This window comes from Colobus angolensis, unplaced genomic scaffold, assembly GCF_000951035.1.
Source record: "Colobus angolensis palliatus isolate OR3802 unplaced genomic scaffold, Cang.pa_1.0 Scaffold190, whole genome shotgun sequence".
Classification (NCBI taxonomy): domain Eukaryota; kingdom Metazoa; phylum Chordata; class Mammalia; order Primates; family Cercopithecidae; genus Colobus; species Colobus angolensis.
Genome location: NW_012115044.1, coordinates 1,010,976 through 1,037,105, shown reverse-complemented (window position 1 = coordinate 1,037,105; position 26,130 = coordinate 1,010,976). Strand labels below are relative to the sequence as shown.

The 26,130-nt window shown below is 36.3% G+C and overlaps 2 protein-coding genes across 2 annotated transcripts in view; one reads left to right on the top strand and one right to left on the bottom strand.

Moving 5' to 3' along the window:
* KIAA1407 (KIAA1407 ortholog) overlaps positions 1-26,130 on the top strand; it is an 86,581-nt gene that overhangs the window by 5,291 nt on the left and 55,160 nt on the right. Inside the window, exons 3-7 of the mRNA XM_011940589.1 lie at positions 665-806; positions 6,361-6,504; positions 12,358-12,536; positions 14,002-14,225; positions 17,363-17,516. Of these exons, the coding sequence (XP_011795979.1) occupies positions 665-806; positions 6,361-6,504; positions 12,358-12,536; positions 14,002-14,225; positions 17,363-17,516 (843 nt within the window). The remainder of the gene's footprint in view (positions 1-664; positions 807-6,360; positions 6,505-12,357; positions 12,537-14,001; positions 14,226-17,362; positions 17,517-26,130) is intronic.
* QTRTD1 (queuine tRNA-ribosyltransferase domain containing 1) overlaps positions 1-26,130 on the bottom strand; it is an 80,975-nt gene that overhangs the window by 40,438 nt on the left and 14,407 nt on the right. The gene's annotated exons all lie outside the window — the stretch shown is intronic.

Here is a 26,130-nt window from a genome sequence, read left to right as displayed (position 1 = left end):
GGCATGACCCACTACACCAGCCTAAAATAAGCGTTTTTATTCTGTGCAGGTAAATAAAAACGCTAAGGCAGTTTGCCCACTTCTGCTATTTCTTCTCCCAATCCTGCAAATTTGGTCATGTTTTTACTAGACTCTTGCTGTTGAATTAAAACATTCTAGATGGCTACAGTTAAGTGACTCTTTTTATCCCAATTGTATTGAACCTAATATATGATTGCCTAATACAAGGTGGGAGGTTTCCTTCAGGAGTACTAATTTGCTGAAGTGTGGTTACTCCACCTCTGGTTCATATTCATATGCAAGTCCTAAGGGCATGAAAACTAATAAAATATAATATTTTTTATTTAAAGTAAAATATCCATGTCTCAGGATCCTATCACTAATGCCCTAAACAAAAGTTATCTAAATCTTAATAACCTTTTGTTCAAATATCAAAATTGTGAACACCTGTTAGAACTTGCTAAAATACTGCAATTAATTTAATATATATGAAACCCCCCAGAATATTTGGGGGTAGATGTTTAAACCTCAAGAGTTTCTCCACAAATGGAAAGATGAATGAATCTTAGTAGTTGGTAGAAAATCAGATTCTTGAATAGGAGAGAAATTCTGTAACTGAACACATTTGTTGTCTTAATGGATTTTTTTTTCTGTTATATTGAAGAGAGTGGAGAAAGCCTCAGAATTTGCAGTGTCAAATGCATTTTTTACTAGAAATTCAGATTTACCCAGAAGTCCCCGGGGCCAAATCACAGATTGGAAAACATCTGAGCAAATAGAGGATCATGATGAAATCTATGCAGAAGGTAAGAGAATGCATTTTCTGCTGTAATGTTAACAATTCTTAAAGCATAACCCCATGATGCATTTCAACGTAGAGAATGGAAGTTTTTCTTACTCTTGTTCTTAATTTCCCTTTCTTTCTACTCCCCTGAAGCTATTTTACTCTGGAATTAACTCCAATATTACAAGTAAGGATATACTTAAGCCTCATTTTGTTGCCCAAATGAGAACCACATCTAGAGGTGGTTTGATACAACAGCTAATTAGCGAATGCTGTAAGATGTTAGTCCTGGGACAAAGATGGTAGCAAGTTAATTTGATCAGATATTATACAGATAATTTGACTACAGTCTATAAATCAGTTTTACTCCTGATAAAGAGACCCTAAAAACAGTCTAACCTTCCTATGTCCCAGAAGCATTTACTCTTCCGGCATTTGGTATTTTCATTACTGATGCCCTGAGGAACTCTACCATTTAGGGATGGAAGGAATCAAGAAGGACCAACAAAGGAGACTGAGAGAGGGAGGCCACTATGGTAGATGGAAAGTCAAGAGTGTGATGTCCTACAAGCCAACTTCCATTTGAATTCCTTATGTCTCCAGTAATTCCATTTATTTCTTCATTTTGTCAACATGTATATACTCTGTGCTAGGTACAATTTTAGGCACTGGAAGTACTGGTTAAGAACAAGAGAGACAAAGCCCTTTGTTTCATGAAATATACATTTCCTGTGGGAATAAAGAAAATTTTACAGTGATCCAGTAGTAAAAAGTCATTCAAGTTCAGACCTGAGTCAGCGAGGAGCAAGGAGTCAGCTAACAATGTGATGGGGGAAGCATCCAGGCAGATGGAAAGGGAGCATGAAGTACAGACAGGCATGGTGTGCTGCAGGAAGACCCGTGTGGCTGGAGCATCCCCACAGACAGAAGCTGGCGGGAGTGAGGAGAAGGCATGTCACATAGGGCTTTCCAAGCCTGGGGAAAGAATTTAGATTTTACTCTGAGTATGACAGGATAGAATTGAAGAGTTTTAAGCAGAGGAGTAATATGACAGTTTATAAAATATATGAAGGATGTAGCAGGGGGTGGTGGTGGGTGCCTGTAATCCCAGCTACTTGGGAGGCTGAGGCAGGAGAATCACTTGAATCCAGCAGGCGGAGGTTGCAGTGACCTGAGATCTTGCTATGCACTCCAACCTGGGTGACAGAGCAAGACTCCATCTCAAATTAATTAATTAATTAATTAAATATAGGAAGAATGGATTATAGGGGAGAAAAAGAGAGAAAAGGGCAACCAGTGGAGGCTGCTGGCAGTAGTCTGGGTGAGCAGTAATGGTGAGTGGTTTAGAGTGGTTGATAGTACTGGAGCTAGAGAAAGGAGATTGTTTCTAAAATTGGCTTGGCTGATCTTGCTCACCTCACCTCCCACCCTGCCAATAGAGACACACAATATACTTTAACCTGTTAAGGGTTCTGAGAAGTCATACAGTTAGAAAGTAATGTTTACTTGCCTGGTTTCCCATGCTGCCTAGACCATGAACCTCTTTTTATCCTGAAATCTGTATATTATCCTGAGAAACTAGTGATTCACATTAGGAACATGGTTTGGTGTATGGACAGAACAGCAGTGGATAGAGCATAGTTTTCAAAGGTTGATACCATTTTTTCTCATCTCATCAACTATATTAATGTTCTACAAAAAGTAGTGTTCTGAGGAACATACTTTGAAAATCTGTGCTTTAAGGTAGTTTGTATACTTCTCATGTGGTCCATCATGAGGTATTTCTACAGTTTAACCCCTCCAAGGGAAGTTTTATTTGTTTTTGGGGGTACTTCACAGTAAATCCCCATGTACCAATACATGTCATTTAGTAGGTGTGAATTATTTTGCGTATAAATTATTATACACATAAATGTTTGAATTATTGTACACAAGGGCTACTCAGTAAATATCTTCTCCATTTCTCTACCTCCCCCTGAAAGCCAGTAGCATTAGTTGCTAGTATGCCTTTAACACGTCGTTTATATTACTCTGATTTATTTTTTCCTATTTTATCTATATTAAATGTCTCTTGGCATCATTTAATATAAACACCCCATTCCCTAAGAACTAACTATGCAATAATGATCACAATAATGATGAAGATAATGAGAAAATAAACAAAAGAGCTGTTTGATAGTAATAACAGTGATGAAAGTTATGCTAAAGCAGGCATTTTCCCCATACCTAAATAATTTCAGGAGATTGTCTCAATAGCATTAAGAAAGAAATTCAAATGGAGGTTAGCTTTCAGGATATAACACTCTTTGATTTTCCTCCTACCTCAATGGCCTCTCCTTCCTAGTCGGCTTTCCTGGTTCCACCTTATCTCTTCAACCCCTAAATCCTGGAGTTCCTCAGCACTCAGTCCTTAAACTTCTTCTCTGTCTACGTTCTTCCTTTGGTAATTTCATCCACTTCTATGATTTTAAATATAGTCTACGTGCTGAAAACTTCCACATTTATTTCTTCAGCTTGGACCTCTCCCCTGAAATCCAGAGTATTGTAGCCAATACCATATTTGACATCCCTATTTGAATGTCTCCTAAACATCTCAAACCTAACATGTCTGGGACTGAACTCCTGATCTTCCTCCTCAAACCTACTGCTATCCTTGGCCTTCCCCATCTCAGTAAATGGCATCACCATCCTTGCAGTTGCTTAAGCCAAAAACCTCATAGATTTCTTTCTCTCATGTCCCATATCCAATCCATCAGCAAGTCATGTCAACTCCACCTCAAAACATTCTTTTCTAGAATCTGACCATTGGTAATACCTCCACTCCCAGGTCCAGGCCACCATTACCTCTCTTCTGGATTATTGTACTTATTTCCCAATTGGTGTTCCGTGCCTCCGTCCTTGTCCCCTATAGTTTATTTTAACTTAATAGTCAAAGTGATTCTCTTAAAATATATCATCACCTCTCTGCTCACATCTCTCCTGTGGCTTCCCATTGCATGCAGAGTAAAAGCCCAAGTAGCTAGAATAGTGTCAAGACTCTAAGCAAGGGAATTTCAGCCTCAGGACTATTGACATTTTGGGCTAGAGGATTTTTGTGGGGGCTGTCCTGTGAATTGCAGGATGTTTAGCAGCATCCCTGGCCTCTACCTACTAGACAGTAGTATTACTTCCCCCAGTTATGACAACACAAAATGGCTCTAGACATTGGCTTAAGTCCACTGAGGGGCAAGATTGCCCCTGGTTGATAATCATTGCCCTAAACACTCCCCTAAAGCTGGTCTGCACATTACCCCTCCAACCTCATCTCCTACTGTCTCCTCCTCACTCACTTCTCTTTGACCACACTGGCCTCCTTGCTGATTTTCCAACACTGTAGATACTCCTGCACAAGACCTCTGCATTTGCTTTCCCTCTGCAGAGAATAATATTACCTTATACATCCTCACTTCTCTCACATTCTTCCCTTCTTTGCTCAAATATCTTTTTCTCAGTGAAGCTTGCTTTTACCTCCCAATTTATTTTCATTATTATTTTAAAAATTTTTTATTACACTTTAAGCTCTAGGGTACAAGTGCACAATGTGCAGGTTTGTTACATATGTATACATGTGCCATGTTGGTGTGCTGCACCCATTAACTCATCATTTACATTAGGTATATCTCCTAATGCTATCCTTCCCCGTTCCCCGCACCCCGTGACAAGCCCCAGTGTGTGATGTTCCCCTTCCTGTGTCCAAGTGTTCTCATTTTTCAATTCCCACCTATCAGTGAGAACATGCGGTGTTTGGTTTTCTGTTCTTGTGATAGTTTGCTGAGAATGATGGTTTCCAGCTGCATACATGTCCCTACAAAGGACATGAACTTATCCTTTTTTATGGCTGCATGGTATTCCATGGTATATATGTGCCACATTTTCTTAATCCAGTCTGTCATTGATGGACATTTGGGTTGGTTCCAAGTCTTTGCTATTGTGAATATTGCCACAATAAACATACATGTGCATGTGTCTTTATAGCAGCATGATTTATAATCCTTTGGGTATATACCCAGTAATGGAATGGCTGGGTCAAATGGTATTTCTAGTTCTAGATCCTTGAGGAATCGCCACACTGTCTTGCACAATGGTTGAACTAGTTTACAGTCCCACCAACAGTGTAAAAGTGTTCCTATTTCTCCACATCGTCTCCAGCACCTGTTGTTTCCTGACTTTTTAATGATCACTATTCTAACTGGTGTGAGATGGTATCTCATTGTGGTTTTGATTTACATTTCTCTGATGGCTAGTGATGATGGGCATTTTTTCATGTGTCTGTTGGCTGCATGAATGTCTTCTGTTAAGAAGTGTCTGTTCATATCCTTTGCCCACTTTTTGATGGGGTTGTTTGTTTTTTTCTTGTAAATTTGTTTGAGTTCTTTGTAGGTTCTGGATATTAGCCCTTTGTCAGATGAGTAGATTGCAAAAATTTTCTCCCATTCTGTAGGTTGTCTGTTCACTCTGATGGTAGTTTCTTTTGCTGTGCAGAAGCTCTTTAGTTTAATTAGATCCCATTTGTCAATTTTGGCTTTTGTTGCCATTACTTTTGGTGTTTTAGACAGGAAGTCCTTGCCCATGCCTAAGTCCTGAATGGTATTGCCTATGTTTTCTTCTAGGGTTTTTATGGTTTTAGGTCTAACATTTAAGTCTCTAATCCATCTTGAATTAATTTTCATATAAGGTGTAAGGAAGGGATCCAGTTTCAGCTTTCTACATATGGCCAGCCAGTTTTCCCAGCACCATTTATTAAATAGGGAATCCTTTCCCCATTTCTTGTTTTTCTCAGGTTTGTCAAAGATCAGATGGTTGTAGATGTGTGGTATTATTTCTGAGGGCTGTGTTCTGTTCCATTGGTCTATATCTCTGTTTTGGTACCAGTACCATGCTGTTTTGGTTACTGTAGCCTTGTAATATAAGTTTGAAGTCAGTGTGATGCCTCCAGCTTTGTTCTTTTGGCTTAGGATTGTCTTGGCAATGCAGGCTCTTTTTTGGTTCCATATGAACTTTAAAGTAGTTTTTTCCAATTCTGTGAAGAAAGTCATTGGTAGCTTAATGGGGATGGCATTGAATCTATAAATTACCTTGGGCAGTATGGCCATTTTCACAATATTGGTTCTTCCTATCCATGAGCATGGGATATTCTTCCATTTGTTTGTGTCCTCTTCTATTTCATTGAGCCGTGGTTTGTAGTTCTCCTTGAAGAGTTCCTTCACATCCCTTGTAAGTTGGATTCTCAGGTATTTTATTCTATTTGAAGCAATTGTGAATGGGTTACCTCCCAATTTAAACTACAACACCCATCTTCCATTTCTTCCTGTCCCTGCCTTTTCTCTTACTTACTTGTTGTCTCTCTTCCTCAGTTGGAATGTAAGTTTTATGATGCTAGGGCTTATTTTTCCAGTTTTGTTCAATGCTGTATTCCAGTGTCTAGAACAGTACTTGATAGGTACTCAGTTAATATTTATTGAAGAAATGAAAACAGTGAATAAAGAAAATCTCTGAAGTAATTGAAATATTTAAAATGTGTTTTTGTTTTACTGTAGCTCAGGAGCTGGTCAATGACTGGTTAGACTCCAAACTTAAGCAAGAATTAGCAAGTGATGAAGAAGGTGATGCTAAAAACACTGTGTCAAGTGTCACTCTTGTGCCAGAAGCCAGTGACCATTTGAAATATGACAAGTTTGATGGTAAGAACTTATCTGATTGTTCTAAGTTTTAACATCTAATGAATGTGTCTAAGGAGTCTTTATAATTGTTTTGAATAACAAATGATACCTATTTAACTTTTCTGTATTTTAGTTTTTATTATTGGTTTTAATTTATCATAGTTAAATGTAAATTTCTTATGCTATATCTTCAGTAAATTCATGGTGTTTTTAAAAATTAAAATATTCTATTACAGTTATCCCTAACTAACTGCGAGGAATTAGTTCCAGGACCCCTGGCCCCCACAGATACCAAACTCCTCAGATGCTCTAGTCCTGTGCATATCCTCTCGCATACTTGAAATCATCTCTAGACCACTTACAATACCTAATACAGTATAAATTCTATGTAAATAGTTGTTATACTGTATTTTAAAATGTTTATTATTTTTTATTGTTATTTTAAATTTTGTTTTCAAATATTTTTGAACTGCGGTTGGTTGAATCCAAGAATGTGGCATCTGCAGATAGGGAGGGCCAACTGTATTTATAATTCTGCTTATAATAGCAATTAATGCTGTTTCAGAGTGCCTCTTCCTCATATATCACTGGACTATTTACTTTGATGCAGACTACATTTAAGTACTCCTATGTAATTTTTAAATTTATAAAATGCTTATTTATCTGTTAGTTATTACTTATAAGGGAGGTTACTATTTTTCTAGTTTGTTTTTTTTTTTTTTCCCCAGAGGAGGGAAAAGCCACTATTGTGCACAGAGCCAGTGTCAGACAAGTTAGATGGCTGATGTCTGAGTGTTTATCTAATACACTCAAGGGTCTGTGTATTTTTTTTCCCTGAGCATAGGAGTAGTCATGGTAATGGTGGGGCAGCTCCCCATACATGACTCAGATACCCTTGGTGAATTCACCTGACATCATACCCCTTGTTTAGGACTCTGTAAAATCCCCAGGTTGAGGATCACAAAACTATCAGCTTGTCAAATTAGAAGAATCCTTCAAGACTAGGTAGTCTGATCTACCCTCCTCCCCGACCCAGATAGAGATCATTCTACAGTGTCCCTAACTTGTAGTGACGTATCCTCTGCCTGAACACCTCCCAGGAGTGAGAGCCTGCACTTTGCGGGGAGCCCATTCAACCGGTCTGAGGCTCTAATCCTCATAGCAGTTTCCCTTAGTTAGGAGAATTAGGATTTTGTCTTCAGTAACTTTTTACCCTATGGTACAACAAAAATAACATTTTCTCTCTCAAGAACGTTTTATTTTTTGTAGGAGTTGTTACCATATTTGACCACTCATATAGTTCTATGTTTCCAGATTAAATAGCACCAGTACTCTCAACAAGGTTTTTTTTTTCTACCACATGGTTTCTAGGTCTTATTATCCTGGTTGCTGCCTTCTGGATATTTTCTAGTTTATTATTGTCATTATTAAAGTGTGGTACTTCAGTACTTCATATTTGTTCTGAAGCAAATATATGGAATCTAATGAAACTATTATTTCTTTTGATATAGTGCTAATAGATCTAATTATGTCCCTTTACTTAGATTGGTTGATATCATCTAGTATCATGCTAAGTCTCAATCATCATATGCTGGTCAAGTTTTTTTTAAATTGAAATATTGAACAAATATTTATGTAACCATTAAAAAGGATGTTTACCAAAAATATTAATTAACATATTATCTCAATAGACACGGAAAAAGCACTTAACAAAATCCAACATGCATTCCTGATAAAAACTTCTCAGCAAACTAGTAATGCAAGAGAAATTCTTCAACTTGATAAAGGCCATTTACATAAGACGTGTAGAAAACAAATACCAAAATGATACGTGTAAGCTTTGTCAGGAATTACATTAAATATAAATACATTTAATTAAACACTTCAGTCCAAATGCAGAGATTGGCAGAATGGATAAAAAATACATGACTTAGCTATATACTGTCTAAAAGAGACATATGTTCAATTTAAAGTACAAATAGGTCAAAAGGAAAAGGATGGAAAAAGATATACCATGCAAACAGTAACCAAAAGAGACCTACAGTGGCTATGTTAACATATATTTAAAAAGACTTTTTATTTTTTTCTTTGATTTTTAATTTTCCCAAAAATAGACTTTTAAAGAAAAAATTATTACTAGAAACAAAAAGTGCATTTTCTAACAATAAAAGGGTTAATCTATCACAGAAACATAACAACTATAAATATATATACACCTGACAAAAGAGTCCCAAGGTAGATGAAGCAAAAATTGACAGAATTAAAGAGAGAAATATAATTCAACAATAATACAATCGTGTGTTGCTTAATGAAGGGGATAAGTCCTGAAAAATGCCTCATTAGGTGATTTTGTCATTGTGCGAACATGATAGAGTGTACTTACACAAACCTGGATGGTAGAGCCTACCATACACCTAGGCTATGTGAGATAGACTATTGCTCCTAGGCCACAAACCTGTACTGCATGTTACTTAATACTACAGGCAATGGTAACACAATGGTAAGTATTTGGGTGTCTGAACATATCCATCCATAAAAAGGTACAGTAAATATACAGTATATAAAAGGTAAAAAGTGTTACACCTGTACAAGGTATATACCATGAATGGAGTTTGCAGGGCAGGAAGCTGCTCTGGGTTAATCAATGAGTGAGTCATGAGTAAATGTGAAGCTCTAGGATGTTAAAGTATGCTGCTGTAGACTTAAAAACACTGTATACTTAGGGTACACTGAATTTATAAAAACATATTTTTCTTTTTTCAATAATAAATTGACCTTAACTTACTATAATTTTTTACTTTATAAATTTTTAATTTTTTCTAACATTTTGACTCTTTGGTAACACTTAGCTTAAAACGAACACATTGGAGAACTGGACAAAATTTTTTTTAATTCTATGTACTTTTTTCTATTTTTGAAATTTTAATTTTTTTTTTCTTGTTAAAAAACTAAGACACAAACATACACATTAGCCTAGGCCTACACAGGGCCAGGATCATCAATATCACTGTCTTCTCCACATCTTGTCTCACTAGGTCTTCAGGGGCAATAACACACACATAGCTGTCATCTCCTGTGATAATATTACCCTCTTTTGGATATCCCCTAAAAGACCTGCCTGAGGCTATTTTACAGTTGACCTTTTTTTGTTTTTTTGAGACAGGATCTCCCTTTGTTGTGCAGTGGTGATCATAGATCACTGCAGCCTTGAACTCCTGGGTTCAAGAAGTCCTCCAGCCTCAGCCTCCGTAGTAGCTGAAACTACAGGTGTGTGCCACCACACCCAGCTAGTTTTTTTTTTCTTCTTTTAATAGAGACAGGGTCTTGCTTTGCTTCTCAGGCTGGTCTCGAACTCCTGGGCTCAAGCAATCCTCCCATGTCGGCCTCTCAAAGTGGTGGGATTACAGGTTTGAGCCACTGTGCCCGGCCCAATTTTTTTTTTTTTTCTAATAAGTAGGAATAGACTCTAAGATAATGATAAAAGTATAGTTTAGTATATACATAAACCAGTAACATAGTTATTATTATCATTATCAAGTATTATGTATTGTATATAATTATATGTGCTGTACTTTTTTGTGTAGTATTCTAAGATTTTTTTGTGGGTGCTTTATTTTAACTTTTATTTTAAGTCCAGGGTACATGTGCAGGATGCGCAGGTTTGTTAAAAAGATAGACACGTGCCATGGTGGTTTGCTGCACATCACCTAGGTATTAAGCCAAGCATCCATTAGCTTTTCTTCCCAATGCCCTTCCTCCCCCTGCCACCCATGACAGGCCCCAGTGTGTGTTGTTCTTCCCAACGTTTCCATGTGTTCTCATCATTCAGCTCCCACTTATAAGTGAGAACATGCAGTGTTTGGTTTTCTGTCCCTGCATTAGTTTGCTGAAGATAATGGCTTCCAGCTCCATCCATATCTCTGCAAAGGACATGATCTCATTCCTTTTTATGGCTGCATAGTATTCCTCAAAAATCTAGAAGCAGAAAACCATTTGACCCAGCAATCCCATTAATGGGTATATATGCAAAGGAATATAAATTATTCTATTATAAAGATACATGCATGTGTATGTTCATTGCAGCACACACTCTTCACAATAGCAAAGACATGGAATCAACCCAAGTGCCCATCAGTGATAAACCGGATAAAGAGAATGTGGTGCATGTGCTACACTTTTAAACAACTGTTAGTGTAGTTGTTTTGTTTATACCAGCATCACCACAAACACATGAGTAATGCATTGTGCTCTGACATTATGATGGCTACAGCATCACTAGACAATAGGAGTTTTTCAGCTCCATTATAATCTTATGAGGCCACCTGTGTACACGCAGTTCATTGTTGATGGAAGTGTTGTTATTTGATACATGACTGTAGTTAGAGACTTCAATACCCTACTATCAATAATCTTTGGAACAACTACAAAGCATAATCAAGGAAGATGTTCAGTAACATTAGTCATTAGAAAAGTGCAAATTAAAACTGCAATGAGTTACCTCTACATATGTTGAAATAGCTTAAATTTGAAAGACTGACCATACCAAGTATGAGTAAGGATATGGAGAAACTGGAATACTTCTACAATGCTGGTGGAAATGTAAAGTTATGTAACCACTTTGGACAACAGTTTGATAGTTTCTTGAAAAGGTAAGCATTTAGCTATAATATGATCCAGTCGTTCTACTCCTACATATTTTCCCAACAGAAAAGAAAGCCTATGTTCTGTGGGTTCTGCATTTGTGGACTCAACCAACCGTGGATCAAAAATATTCAGGAAAAAATAATTCCATCTGTACTGTACATGTACAGCTTTTTTCTTGTCATTATTCCCTAAACAATACATGTAACAAGTATTAACATAGCATTTACATTGTATTGGGTATCATAACTAATCTAGAGATGATCTAGAGTATAAGGCAGGATGGATATAGGTTATATGCAAATGCTACACCATTTGGTATCACGGATTTTTGAACATCCTTGGATTTAGGTATTCTCAGGAGGTCCTGGAACCAATCCCCCAGAGATAGGGAGGGATGACTGTACACGGGTGTTCATAATACCTTTATTTGCAATAGCCAACACCTGGAAACAACTCAAATGTCTATCAACAAATGAGTGAATAAACAAATTGTGGTGTATTCATATGGTGGAATACTACTCAGCAATAGAAAGTGATAAACTATTGAAACACACAACATGAATGAATCTCAAAATAATTGTGCTGAGTGAAAGAGGCTAGGTCAGAAAAAATACAATGTATATAAGTGTATGATTTAATTTATATAAAATTCTGGATAATTAAAACTACATAGTGGCAGCAGGTCTGTGCTTACTTGGAGCAGAGTGGAGGGCAAGGGAGGAGTGAAAGGAAGAGATTACAAATCAGCATGAGGACCCTTCTGGGGCTGATGGGTATATTCATTATCTTGACTGTGGTGATGGTTTTACTAGCATATGTCAAAATTTATCATAGACTTTAAATATTTGCAGTTTATTATATGTCAGTTATACCACAATAAAGCTTTTCTCTTCCTTTCTTTCTTTCTTTTTTTTTTTGAAGCAGTAGAGCTCTCAAGATTGTTTAGATTGAAGTTCTCAAGGTTGTTTAGATGGTAATCTTTTAGATTTGGCAGTGAAGGACTCTAGTGGCTTGGGTGAGGGCAATGCTTAGTAAGTGGAGCTTTTTTACTCTTAGTTGAAGGTAATTGCTGAGGGCTATACTCAACCAGTTGCCATTATCAGTTACTATTTATTGAACATTCACAGCTTTGTATTTTTACTATACTAGTATTCTTTATGTAAATATGAATATAATACTAAAATTAATTTTTTAAAAAATTTCCCTTTTTTGTTGTTCTGTTTCCCCCAGATTTATGTGGCTATTTGGAGGAAGAAGAGGAAAGTACCACCGTTCAAAAATTTATAGACCATCTGCTCCATAAAAATGTGGTAGATTCTGCAATGATGGAAGATCTTGGAAGGAAGGAAAACCAAGACAAGAAGCAGCAGAAGGATCCTCGTCTTACCATGGAGATGAGACATAAGCAGGTGGGAGGGAAAAACAAAATTAAAATGGATAACAGGAAGCAGTCTTTGTGTAACACATTTAATAAGCTTAAATAAAGACATAGGCTTTATTATGAAAAAGGGTGCCATCTGTGGTTTGGTTAGGGAGCATAAAAATAAAATATAAGAACTTCAGAAGAAAAATAATTCTCATAAACTGAGGGTAGGAAACAATTTATTTAAGAAATAGCCAAAAAAAAGAATAATTGATTTTGACCAAGAGTATTGAGATAAACCTTATTAGTTTGAATGTGGTACTTCCTATTATAAACATGTAGATTGTGTGTGTTTGAGTTTGGTTTTCAAATTGCAACATTAATATTATTAATATTCTTGTGAATGTTACAGGATAATTCTTTTCCAGACAACTGAAATTCACTCATTTTGTGATTATAATTTAAAATGGAAGACAGAGCTGAATTGAATCAAGTTCAGCTGTTTTGAATTAGAAAAGCATGTGAGAACTTTCTTTTCTCCAAAGGGAATAGTAGGTTATTGCAAAAAAGACTGGTGTCTCAACACTTTGTAAAGGAGTGCCAGGGAATCCAGAACTAAGACTGAACTGGAATTAATATCTGTACATGTGTGTGCCATCTTTGTATAACACTGAATTTCTGATTGCTGAATCTGAAAATAACTGCTTTAAATTATTCAATCAAGGTATATGTAATCAGCACTGGGGATGTTAGAGAAATGGGTAGAAATATGATTCTAGTTTGGATTTATGACAAAAGGGAGGAGAGAAGGTTCAATAAGCTATATAGTCATTGTCTGCCTTATCAGAAGTCTTATCACAACTAGAGAGTAAGATAAGGGTAAAGTTAGGTGAAGCAGAAAGGAAAGGACCTTTCCTTAATTCATAGCTACTCAAGCTCTCTAAAGGATTAATAGGTTTGAAAAAAATGAATGTGCTTTTTCATGTTTTTGATTTCCAAATATGATCCAGAATCACTGCTATATTTACATAATAATAATAGAAATGAATAAAGGGTTGTGGTATTCCTAAAGTCAATAAATCACTGTTCTGTCATTCACAATGTGGCTTCCAAAAAAGTTCTCTTCTTTCTTAAATTATAATTAGAATGCAGATGTGACCTAAGTATAATAAAAACAGTAATGTACACCTTGGACAGTCATTACAAGTGAGAAATCATTACTAAATGAGAATCCAAAACTTGGGATCTGACTCATTAGATTCTCTACTTTTCTGTGATGTGGATCATTCCCAGATTATTTGAGTCATCTTCATCTGACTTCATCTAAAATTTTATATTGGTCTTTACCCAGTAAACAGATGAATTCCTCCTATCCTACCAGTAAATAGTGGAGTTCTGGGTCAGAATATTTCAAACTGGTTGTATTCTGAACTTCAAAATGTATTGTAAGGTTTTTCATATCCCTTTCTACTTGAAAGGCCACACTTCATCTTTATTATATTTGCTTTAAGGTAAAAGAAAATCGCTTAAGACGTGAGAAAGAACTAGAGTACCAGAGAATAGAAAAGACCCTGAAAAAATTGGCCTTCTTGGAGGCTCAATGTCTGGTGCAAGAAGAGAAGAAAAGGAAGGCTCTGGAGGCCAAGAAAGAGGAAGAGGAGATTCAAAGGGAGATGGTGAAGCTGCGGAGGGAGATAATTGAGAGGAGACGCACTGTGAAAGAAGCATGGAAAATGTAAGCCAGTGTGATAAGCACTGTGGGGTTTCTCTGTTTAAGCAGTCATTTTAGAAGTGCTCTGAAGTTTTTAAAGTGCACAAACATTGCGATAACAAAACACAAAAGAGAAATCACTCACTATTCCACCGTCTTAACAAATTAACTAATTTCATTTTTCCTTGTTTCCTCCTGATCTTGGTCCCTTTTCATACTTAATTATAACCATAAAGTACATTTAATTCGTAATTCTGCTTGTTGTAATTAACACATTGCCTGGAGTCCTGGGGTGTATATATTACTCCATTGAGTTCCTATACCATAATTTATGTAATGATCACCTCCCCATACTAGTAAACATTTCAGCTATTTTGGATTTTTCACCATTATAATATTGCAATGAGCATCTTTAAGCATACATTTTTTTCACTTTTTTGAATTATATCCTTAGAATAAATTCTTAGGAGTGTAATTTCTGAGTTAAATGACACAGGTCTTTTTCTGACTCTTGAAACATTGCCAAATTGCTTTCAAAATGGGTTGTACTTGTTTGCTGTATCATCAGCAGCAGGCCAGTTTATCACACTCTTCCCAGCACTGGGGAGTATCATCATTTTCAATATTTTTACACTTTTCATGGGCATTATATTGGTTAGTTTGCATTTCTTTGGTTAGATAATATTTTTGAGGTTGAACATGTTCAGTAATTGTGTCTTATGCTATTGTGAACTGTTTGTCTTACTTTCTGATAATCATATGGAAAGTCACCACTGTCTTACTACCACTGATAAAGAAAAAGAATATCTGACATAAGAGGAAGATGAAAATAGTCCTCACAGGATGTAGTACTATTATCCATCCTCATGCAGAAAATGAGCTTCATAAGTGAAATAACTAATGTATTTATTCTGAGAAACAGCACCAATGCAGGAACTGCAAAAGCCTTGGAACAACATGACTGAAGTGTCTGACTACTCAAACTGAGAGGCCACAAAGACCTAGTAGATAATCCCTTCCACCCCCATCAGCCTACACAGCTTTCCCCTCTGTGTTCTTGATTGCTCTTATTCTACCCAACTTAAAACAGCTCAGCAGTGAACATGTGCTTTACTTCTTCAAGTGCCAGGCTGAGGCCTCCTCCAGATGCCATTCCTTTCGGAAAGCAATCACTGATGTTTTAGTGAGTTTTTTCTAGGGCCAGCCTTGCTTTTCAGATTGCTCCTAAGCCCTGAAAAAACTAGGTTGACCTAAAATAAATTGTGAAAACAAGTAACATTTAATGGTAGTAGGATGCTGTGCTCACAGTGGGCACTCAACAAATGTTCACTGACCAGTCATTTCTTTTAAAAGTTAAGATCTTATCCATGGTTACAGTGAGATAGGTAATATGTTCTACTTCTAGGTGGATGAACTGATTTAAAACTTTCCAGAAAGCAATTTGGCAATAAACAAGAACCACAAAATAGCATTATCTCTTGACCTAGGAATTACAGCCTTAGGAAAACTGCCCTAAGAAAATTATCAGAAATCCAGACAAAGATTTATGTAGAAAGATAATTTAAACAACATTATTTATAGTAACAGACTTTCATAAATATTGGAGAAATTGCTAAGTCATGGCTTGTACAACGAAACAGGACTGACTCTTTTTTCTGGGTAGAAATATGGATGACTTTTATGGGCATGGTGGCACACACCTGTAACCCCAGCTACTCAGGAGGCTGAGGCAGGAGAATCACCTGAACCCAGGAGGCGGAGGTTGCAGTGAGCCAAGATCATGCCACTGCACTCCAGCCTGAGCGACAGAGTGAGTGAGACTCCATCTCAAAAAAAAAAAAAAAAAAAGAAAGGGAGAAATATGGATGGCTTTTATACTTCTCCAGTTTTTCACAATGAGCAGATATTTCTTTTAAAACAGATATATAGTCTAATGTCATTTTTAAAAATCAGATTCATGGTATTAGAACAGTATTTCTTTAACAATCACTATAACCTATCACCATGTAATATAACAGTGTTATAGCATTCATAGTTTGGAAAAAGTCAATAAAACTTTTATTGTTGATAGGCCTTTTAAACCTATTTGTAAGCTATCTTAAATCTGCTTCATTGCCTAGTTTTAAAATTATCTCTTTCAAGATGCTTATTAATTTCAAAGGGAAAAATAATAACTCTTTATTGGAGAAGCCACCTTAACGAAGTGATGAAGGTTAACATCACCAATAATACAAAATAACACTGTATACCCTCTGTATCATATATGAGAATGAATGAGAGAATATCTGTAGGGTATCCTGGCATCTTTCTCAATTTGAGTTTCCACAACTATGAAGCAAAAGTTCAAGAAAGATCAGGTGACTAGCTGGTTTGTGGCCAGAGCTTATGAATTCTGATTCCTGACTAGGTGCTATGTTTACCACATCATTAATAGTGTATACTTTATACACGTACATATACCTGTGCAGTTAAATGCACTACAATAAGAAGGCCATAGCTATGAGCTTGTTTGAATTGGTGAGCGAAAGAGGGATGGCCTGGATGAGGAAGAATAGATAGGTGAGTGAGAAAGAGGATGCTCAGAAAGATGAGCAACAAAGTTACTAAAATAATTCTGGTTACTTACCTAAAGGCCTTTTCCTATTTAAGTTTATTTTTTTCTCTTTTCAGCTATTTAAAAATTATTCTAGATTCCATTCCCTCCTTATTAAATAACACCTGATTCTTTTGTTATTCCTCTTTCTAGTAACCTTATAAGAGGCCTTTTAGTAAGAATCTCATTCCTTTCTTGAGAATCCTTTTTTTCCCGTTATATGGGAGAGAATTTATGTCTATATTAGAGACTATCTAGTAGTTGTTAACTCTCAAATTTTGATCGAAGTATGGCTTAGTGTTCAACTCAATAAAAATACTATAGTATATATAAGATTTTCTACTTTTCAAAGTACTTTATAACAATTTTATTTCATTTAATCTGTATTTTATAAAGGAATAAAGTAAGGCTCCAAAAAAATTACTCTACTATGTAGTTTTAGAGCCAGATCTAAAAATATGTGTATTCAAAAGGAAAATTCAGTGTTTATTCTGCTACAGTAGGTTGTAATTGCTTATTGTTAAATCTATTGTAAATATACATGTATTTTTTTAATTGTTACTAATAGAGAGAAGAAAAGGCAAGAAGAGAATTCTCAAAATAGTTCAGAAAAAGTCATGTTTCAAAGTACTCACATTCTTCTGGATGAGGAAAAAATGGCAAAAGAAAGAAAAAGGAAATTGAAAGAATTATTAATCCAAACTTTCAAAGAAAATCAACAGGTGGGAATTGCAATGTCTCTTTACTTAGCATTCTGTAGTATAAATGACAAAGAGCTCCATCAGAGATGGGATAAAGTAAAAACTAAGTCCAGTTGAACCTCATCACAAATACCAAAATTGCTCATGCCATTTGTTCTTTGTGCCCAGCTTACCTGGTATGCAGGGCGGAACACAGATCCCCTGTTCTGAGGCTGTTCTTTATATACTCTGGTGGGATCCTGGGAAATTACTGGGGTGAGGTGGGTAAATTACGGACTTCTTCCTAAATGACGTCTTCAGAATAGCATTTAACTAGTATTAACCTTAAACTAAGGTAGCTCTCTGGCAATTTTTGAAATCTTGGCTTCCACTTTGACAGTCATAAGGACCACTGTGTTCTGGATTATTCAGAAGATACAAGAACTGGTTACTTGCCTTTTAGTAGCCCTGATCCTAAGGCAATGATACGTTTATACCTGTGCTTTTCTTTTTAATGGTCTACATTGTATTTTACCTTTTCTCCCTTCTTTCACTTAGTCTTTTTGTAAAAATAACTTGCTGGTTTTTAATATAAAAGTAAATATCCTCTTCAGGTTACTTAAGCAGTTTTATTCAATAAAGTGGGATTGATAAAAGTATGAAATTCGGGATTATAACATTTCAGGTAAAAGGACTTACCTGGCAGATTTGTAAATGAGAGGGTTAGAGGAGAAAAGATAAATATGTATATTTTACATATCCTACAACACCCACCCCAGGGCCTTAGGCATTGCTGAAATTCAGAGGAAGTTAATTGAATAAATACGTGAATGAATGGATTTAGCGAGAGAAAAGAGAATATAAGTATGAAGATACTGAGGGAGCTTGATAAATGTAGGGATAGACTTACAAAGGTCCTGGAAATCAGTGACAGGAGTTTGAATATGATATGGATAACAAAGATATGAAGGAAAAAGTAGTCAAAGTGATTTTTTAAAAACAGTAGACATATTTGATGGTGGCATTTTGAGCTGATAAGAGGTTGTAATTACTCAGTTATTAACCAACAAAAATTTGGTCAGAGTTTTGGCTTCAGGAAAACAGAAGGAAAAGTAGTAGGAAGAAATGTAAGACTTGGAGTTAACATTTTGAGAAGTTAGCAAAGACTTAGATTCTGCATTCTTCATGAGACAAATGGAATTAGTATTCCTCCTATGTAATAACAGTTCGGATTTCAAAGAGAAAATAAGAAGAGAAACAAGTATTCAGGGAGTCATCTTGAGAAAGCATAAGGAAAAAGTACCATGATACATTTCCCAACAAATTAGAGACAAATAAGATGTTTTCTAAAAAATGTTTAAATTGTATTGAAGTCCACTGTACAATCATATATATTTTAGATGGAACTGCCAAATATGAATGTTAGACACATATGCAGAGTTTTACAAAATTAGTAGCCCATCTAAAACAGATTACTTAGTTTTAAAATATTTGATATGGAAAAGCTGCAAAAATAGTGCAGAGTTTCTGAATAACCTTTATTGGGAGAACCACCCCCAGTATTTCAACGTAGGTTCTTTTCTATTTCCCTAAGTGTCAGCCAGTCTGAGAAATAAAGGGAAAGAGTACAAAAGAGAGGAATTTTAAAGCTGGGTGTCTGAGGGAGACATCACATGTCGGCAGGTTCCGTGATACCCCTCAAGCCGCGAAACCAGCAAGTTTTTGGTAGTGATTTTCAAAGGGGAGGGAGTGTACGAATAGGGTGTGGATCACAGAGATCACATGCTTCAAGGGTAACAAAATATCACAAGGAAAATGGGGGCAAAGCGAGATCACAGGACCAGGGTGAAATTGGAATTGCTAATGAAGTTTCAGGCACGCATTGTCATTAACATCTTATCAGGAGACAGTTTGAGAGCAGACAACCGGTCTGACTAAAATTTACTAGGCGGGAATTTCCTCATCCTAATAGGCCTGGGAGCACTGCAGGAGACCGGAGCTTATTTCATCCCTTATCTGCAACCATATAAGACAGACATTACCAGAGCAGCCATTTTAGAGACCTCCCCCTAGGAACGCATTCTCTTTCTCGGGCTGTTGTTTGCTGAGAAAAAGAATTCAGTGATATTTCTCCTATTCACTTTTGTAAGAAGAGAAATATGGCTCTGTTCTGCCTGGCTTTCAGGCAGTCAGACCTGATGGTTATCTCCCTTGTTCCCTGAACATTGCTGTTATCCTGTTCTTTTTTCAAGGTGCCCAGGTTTCGTATTGTTTAAACACACATGCTTTATGAACAATTTGTGCGGTTAACGCAGTCATCACAGGGTCATGAGGCGACATCCTCAGCTTACAAAGATGACGGGATTAAGAGATTAAAGTAAAGACAGGTATAGGAAATCACAAGAGTATTGATTGAGGAAGTGATAAATGTTCATGAAATCGTCATAATTTATGTTCAGAGATTGCAGTAAAGAGAGGTGTAAAAAATTATGAAAGTATTAATTTGGGGAACTAATAAATGTCCATGAAATCTTCACAATTTATGTTCCTGTGCCATGGCTTCAGCTGGTCCCTCCGTTCAGGGTCCCTGACTTCCCGCAACAAACCTTCACCCGACTTTTCCCAATGTTAACATTTTACATAAGCATAGTATAATTATCAAAACTAGGAAATTAGCATTGGTACACTGCCGTTACGTGCCATTAACTAAACCATAGACCCTATGAGAATATCACCAGTTTTTCCACTAATGTTCTTTCTCTGTTCCAGGACTCAATCCATAGTTTCACACTGCGTTTATTTATTACATCTCCTTAGTCTCCTGCAATCTGTGACGTTTCTTTAGTCTTGTGTTTTATGATCTTGCCATTTTTGAAGAGAACTGGTTAGATATTTTGTATAATTGTCTCTCGTTTTGGGTGTTTTTATGTTTTCTCCCCGTTGCTTAAGGTTGTGCATTTTTGGTAAGAATGCTGTAAGATGTGATACTGTGCCCTTCTCTGTATATCCTAACAAGGAGGACATAAATACTGGTGTTAATTTCGATCCCTTGGTTAAGGGTGTATGCTGGGTTTCTCCATTGTAAAGTTGCTATTTTTCCTTCTCCTTGTCTTTCAGGAGATACTGTGAAGCTGTGAAGATATTTTGTTTCTCTGTAAACTGTCAGTCATTAAAGTTAATATCCATTGGTGGCTCTTGCCTGCAGCAATTATTAATGTTGTATTTGTCTAATGGTGATTTTGTGTTTCCGTCATTTCTTCTATACTTATTAATTGAAATTCTTTTAGAAGGAAGATGGTCCCTTCTCCTTCAGCTATGTGTATATGTATATATGTGTGTATTTATATATTCATTCATTTATGTAATTATTTATTTTATTCAGTATGAGCTCATTGATATTTATTTTATTCTATGGGTCATAATCTAATATTGTTGTTGTTTACTTGGTTATTCAGATTGTTTCAATGTGTCTCTTGGGAAACCTGTAAGTTGGCTCCTTTGTTCTTTCAACATGCTTCCATCCTATTTTGGACACTTCCTTTTTTGTTGGCACCATAAGATACTTTAGGCTTATCTTGTGTTTTACCTGCCCTCACCCTGCAATCAACCACTTCTACATGGAACTTTGATTCACCATGTTGGCCAGGCTGTTCTCAATCTCCTGACCTCATGATCCACCCACCTCAGCCTCCCAAAGCATTGGGATTACAGGCGTGAGCCACCGCGCCCCACCTAATTCTGGATTTTGTTTGTTCCTCCCACAGTATCTCTTAACATCTTTTTTGGGCCACATTATTTAATAGGAGACTGAGAGAAACAGTGCAGGCTCTCTTATCAAAACATAAGTTCAGCACTATTGATGCATCTTTTCTGCACATTTTCATCGCCAGGTCTCTTTGTCTTGTCAAAAACATTTGTTTTTTGTATAGAAGCTTTCTACTTCCAGCCTATCCCATTTTCTCTTTGATCTTACAGTGAAATCTCTTGGGGGAGATTCAGCAATCTGTGTGTCACTGCTAATTAGCAGAAACAACAAAGGATTAACTGTGAAACTCTTATATTATTTGGAAAATGGCCTTCTTAATTCTCATCCTATTCTGAAATACATTTTGGTTTTCTTAATAAGATTAGAAACTCTACGATCTTTGCTGCTTGTGAAAATTGAAGAGAAAGATAAAATATGGGTGACACTAACCTACATCTTAATTATTTGGGGGAAGGTTTTAGTTTGTTTATTTGGTTGGATTTCTCTGTTAAAGAATAAAATAATAGTGATCCAAAGAAATCATCATTATAGTTATGCTTGTGGCACAGCACCTTCCAAAAGTCCACCTCAAACTAAACCAAGGAAACGTAGGGATACTATATATGGAAAAGAAGCCTGGAGTTTTTCTCTGACAGAATGACGAAAACTGTAGTTAAATATCTCATTTATATACCATGATTCCTTTCCAAAGATCTTAGTTTTATCAGGACTGCCTACACACCACTGAGGCAAAACCGTTTCTGAGCTGACACATAGCAACCATCCTCTCAGCAGTGTTTTCTTATGTTAGGGGAGGGAAATAAAGGAAAAACCTCTTTAGAAATAAAACGACAGAAAAAGAGAAATGCCAGCACACACACGAAGATTATTGGGATTCATGTAACTCTCCCCGCTAGGTTTATTGCCAAGGGCAATGTGTGGTATATGTCTTGGGAGGGATTTAAAGCATTATTATATTTTACTTTATGTAGCCAACTCTGTAGAAATTTTCCATCTAAAATGTTATCAGTTTTGGTAAAGAAATTGTTTATTTTGTTATATTCTTTCTTTCCTCATCCTATAAGTAACCCAGATGTCCCATTCTCACAGAGGGGACAGTGAGGACCAATTTACCTAAACATTGTGCTAGTGTTTGACATTTCAAAGTTCCATGAAGCCTTTTTTATTACAGAGATTCCTGTTTTTAAATATATGATTTTTTTTGTCTTTCAAAACAAGTACTGATTACATTTTGATTTTTAAAAATTGAAAAAAGAGACTTTGGCGTAAATGAAACCCATTCCCTAAAATTGTATAGAATAGACTATTTCCCCCTTAAACACTAGACATTTCAGGTGAATATCATAAGGATCTTGAGAGCCATGTGGGTGAGGAATGAAAGGCACCACGTCATTGTCGTACTATCACAGTATCCTGGAGGTGAATCAAGCATTTGTCTGATATATTCTGAAGTGAGCTGTGTTCTTGGCATAGTTTGTGTGTGTCTGGCGGGGGCCAAGGATGAAGGGTGGGCAGATAACAGGGATTTTGGTAGAGATGGGGAAGAAGGTCTCTAAGGGACATGAAGAAAGACGGGAAAGAGAAGGTGATAGGGAGCCGTAGGTCTGCCTTTTCTACAGACTTGAGGTCACGAGAACTCATGTTCAGGGTATTGGGAAAGGAGCCCCATCCTAATGTGTGGTCAGGTGATAGGCTGCATTGTGGTCATTCTGCTATAAAGAACCCAGAGAATTTTATTGGTTAAGCATTTACTATTTGGTGAAACTAAGGAATTGCTTCTTGAAATTCTATTTCTAGAGTGAAACAGCGTAACTATTAGATAATTACAGCAATATTATCAATTGAAACTCTTTAGCAGAATTAAGAACTTATAAAACGGCCTTATGTAAGGGCATATTGACATATTTATGGATAGCATGATACAATGTGAGGTATCTGTGATTTATTTTTAAATACGTCAGAAAAAAAGTTGGTTGGGGGAGAGATGAATTAAGATTGGCAGAATGTTGATAATTTTTGAAGTTGGGTAAAGGTTTATTTTTTGGTTCTGCTTTTAGGACAGTGATAGGGTTTGGGTTTCTTTTTTTTTTTTTTTTTTTTTAAGTTGAAATGAAGAAGGAGAAAAAAATTTCATATAGAAGTAAAATGAACATCACATCTTCCAGGATATAACAGAAGTAGTTTTTTTGTCTATAGCCAGGGGTATCATTTCACATGGCAGTGGTTGTCAAAGTTTAAGCTTCTAGGCTTTTCCATGGAACCCAGCAGCAAGTTCAGAGCTTAGCACTGTGTTCTGGGAACTGAGTATATTTTCTCTAATGCAATTAGTTATGAGCATATATAGTTGGGGTTGAGGATTACCATGATTTCCTGTCTTTTCTTCGGGGTAAAATTATGAAAATCAGGAATAGGATGGGTCACGGGGTATTACTTTTCCATTGCAGAATTCAATACTGCACTTCCTACTGGAGATTTATTTTGCCATGACAAAGATCCCATTTTTTATTAAATTTTTTTCTCCTTCCTCATTTCAACTTAAAACTAACTCTCTAATCCCCAGGGACTTCATAGCATCTGTGGTGTCTTCTGCCCAGCCACAGTAGCCCGCAAAGGAAAAGGGAATAAGTTTCTGTTCTTTTGGCCTAAGAACAGCAAGGAGTCACTTAGGGGCCTGGGTGTGGAATGTAGCTTTCTTCCTGACATTCCAGCCTTTGCCAACTCCCCTAGACCATTAGTTGCAACAAAGTGAGTTCTATTCAGCAAAAATAAATTGTAAACTTGTTGACATTTTTGTCCTCTTAACAATTCATTGTTTATTTTTCCATGAGGGAGAATTTTGATGCAATTATCACTGAACTTTCTGACAAAAGAGAAATAGCTGAGGAATTTTGATGAGTTACCCGCTTCATTAATCAGAACAAGCATTTCTAGTGACAAGGTTAGAATTACAATGAAGATTAGATAGCAAATTGCTGTTCCACCTAACGTCAATTATTCCTAGTGACAGTAGTGTGATTACACTTCAGGGAGAGCTTTTCTGGCTAACAGAACGAGGGCAACTCCAGTGCAGGTAATAAATTTAGCAGAGCGAGCTGTCATTTCTTCTCTTCAGTGGAATCCTTAACAACCAAATGATGTATTGTGGAAGATTTTGTGTGGAGGATACCATTTCACTTTAAAACTTTCTAAATTTTACCAGGTTGTATTTTATTTTAGAAATTATTATAGATAGGTACTTAGGAACAGTTCTTCCTCCAGTGACTTTCTGTAGTTTATTTACCTATATCAAGCCTTAATTATTACCACAACTATGATAAAGAGATGATGGAAGTTAGGAAAAGAGTGCCTGACTATATTTGAAAATCTATCAGAACTAAAAACGGTACAAAAATAAATGAACTAGGAAATAAATGGAGGGAAATCAGACTAGTTGCCTAGCTAGATAAAACTTAAGTTCACCTGGCTTAAACAGAACGTATTCCTCTTCCAACCCAGTTGTGGTTTTAAATCATACGTCTTGTTTTAAAAAGCAAAGGGATAGAGCGCTATGGTAGTTCCAAAGTATAGAAGACTAACGAGGAGAAGCAGGTCTGGGAGCATCAGGAAGTAAGCTAGGGGTAGGGAGGAATAGAAAGAATAAATAGTTCAGGACTGTGGAAGTGTGCCACCCTTCTAAATAAAAACAGAACTAGCATCTTCTTCCAGAGAAGATGGAACGGAGTATATTCCTTTCCCAAATATTTTCTTCAAACACATTTATGGGACTCCTGTATACCTGGATAATGTTTGCTATGAATCAAGAATAACTAAGCATCTATTCTTGATTCATACTTTATTTTTTTAATTTAAATTTTAATGGGATTGCTTTTTTTGAGCAGGCAGGGAAAAAACCAATAGCAAGTCAATTTCAAGAAAGTAGTTGCTATACAGGTCTGTCACTTTGCTCTTATTAGCTTCTCTGTGGTGAACCTGAATTATAGACCTTTAAAACTGATCATTTTGGTCTCAAAGTCTCAACATAAGTATTTTTAAATAAACATATTGACTATAGAATTTATAAACTCAAAATTTCCCCTCCTACATTCAGATATGTCCCTAACCAGTGCTTTTCTACCATGGTAAGTTATGTATAGAGTTTTCTTTCACTATAAAAGCGCAAAAAATGTGCCCTTCTTTTTCAGGAGAGATGTTTTTGCCTAATAGATTAGAGTCATCAGGATGCTGGAATGTTTCAGTTTCAGCCTTAGGTGTACCACTAACTCTTTACTTGTGATTTTAGTCATTAAACCTTTCTCTACTTGAAGTTTTAGCTTGGTGAAGTAAATCATAATAATATTTACAATCTTTATTTTATAATGATGGTTTGCAAATTAATAAATATAATACATGTAAGATGCTTTGAACTTTACAAAGAAAAGGAATGTCAAAATCAAAGGACACTATTAATAGTGTTATTATTATCAAGATGGATTATGTTTGTACTATTTTTCATCATTTGAAATAATCCTGAAGTTAAAATTAGAGATAGCTACACATAGAATATTTTACCAAGTCATTCAAGAGGACTTCTTAAAGGGACTGGTAAACAGACACAGAACATTTTCTTTAGACTATGGCACACAAGTTAACACCATTTTTTTTCATGCTGTATTTTGTGGAACAGGTAAACAAATGATGCAAAAGGCATACCCCTCAACCTGGCAGCTATATCTTTTCTCCCTGTTACAACTGAAAGAGTGTCCAGTATTCAGCAAATATCCTTTCCTTCCTCTTTCCCTTCCCCTCTTTCATCCCTTCCAAGAGATCTGAGGTGGAGGTCTAGAACATGTGCCTCATTTGACATAGGGAAAGGGCTTTTTAAAGTTTGCCATGGTTTCTCCTAATGAGAAA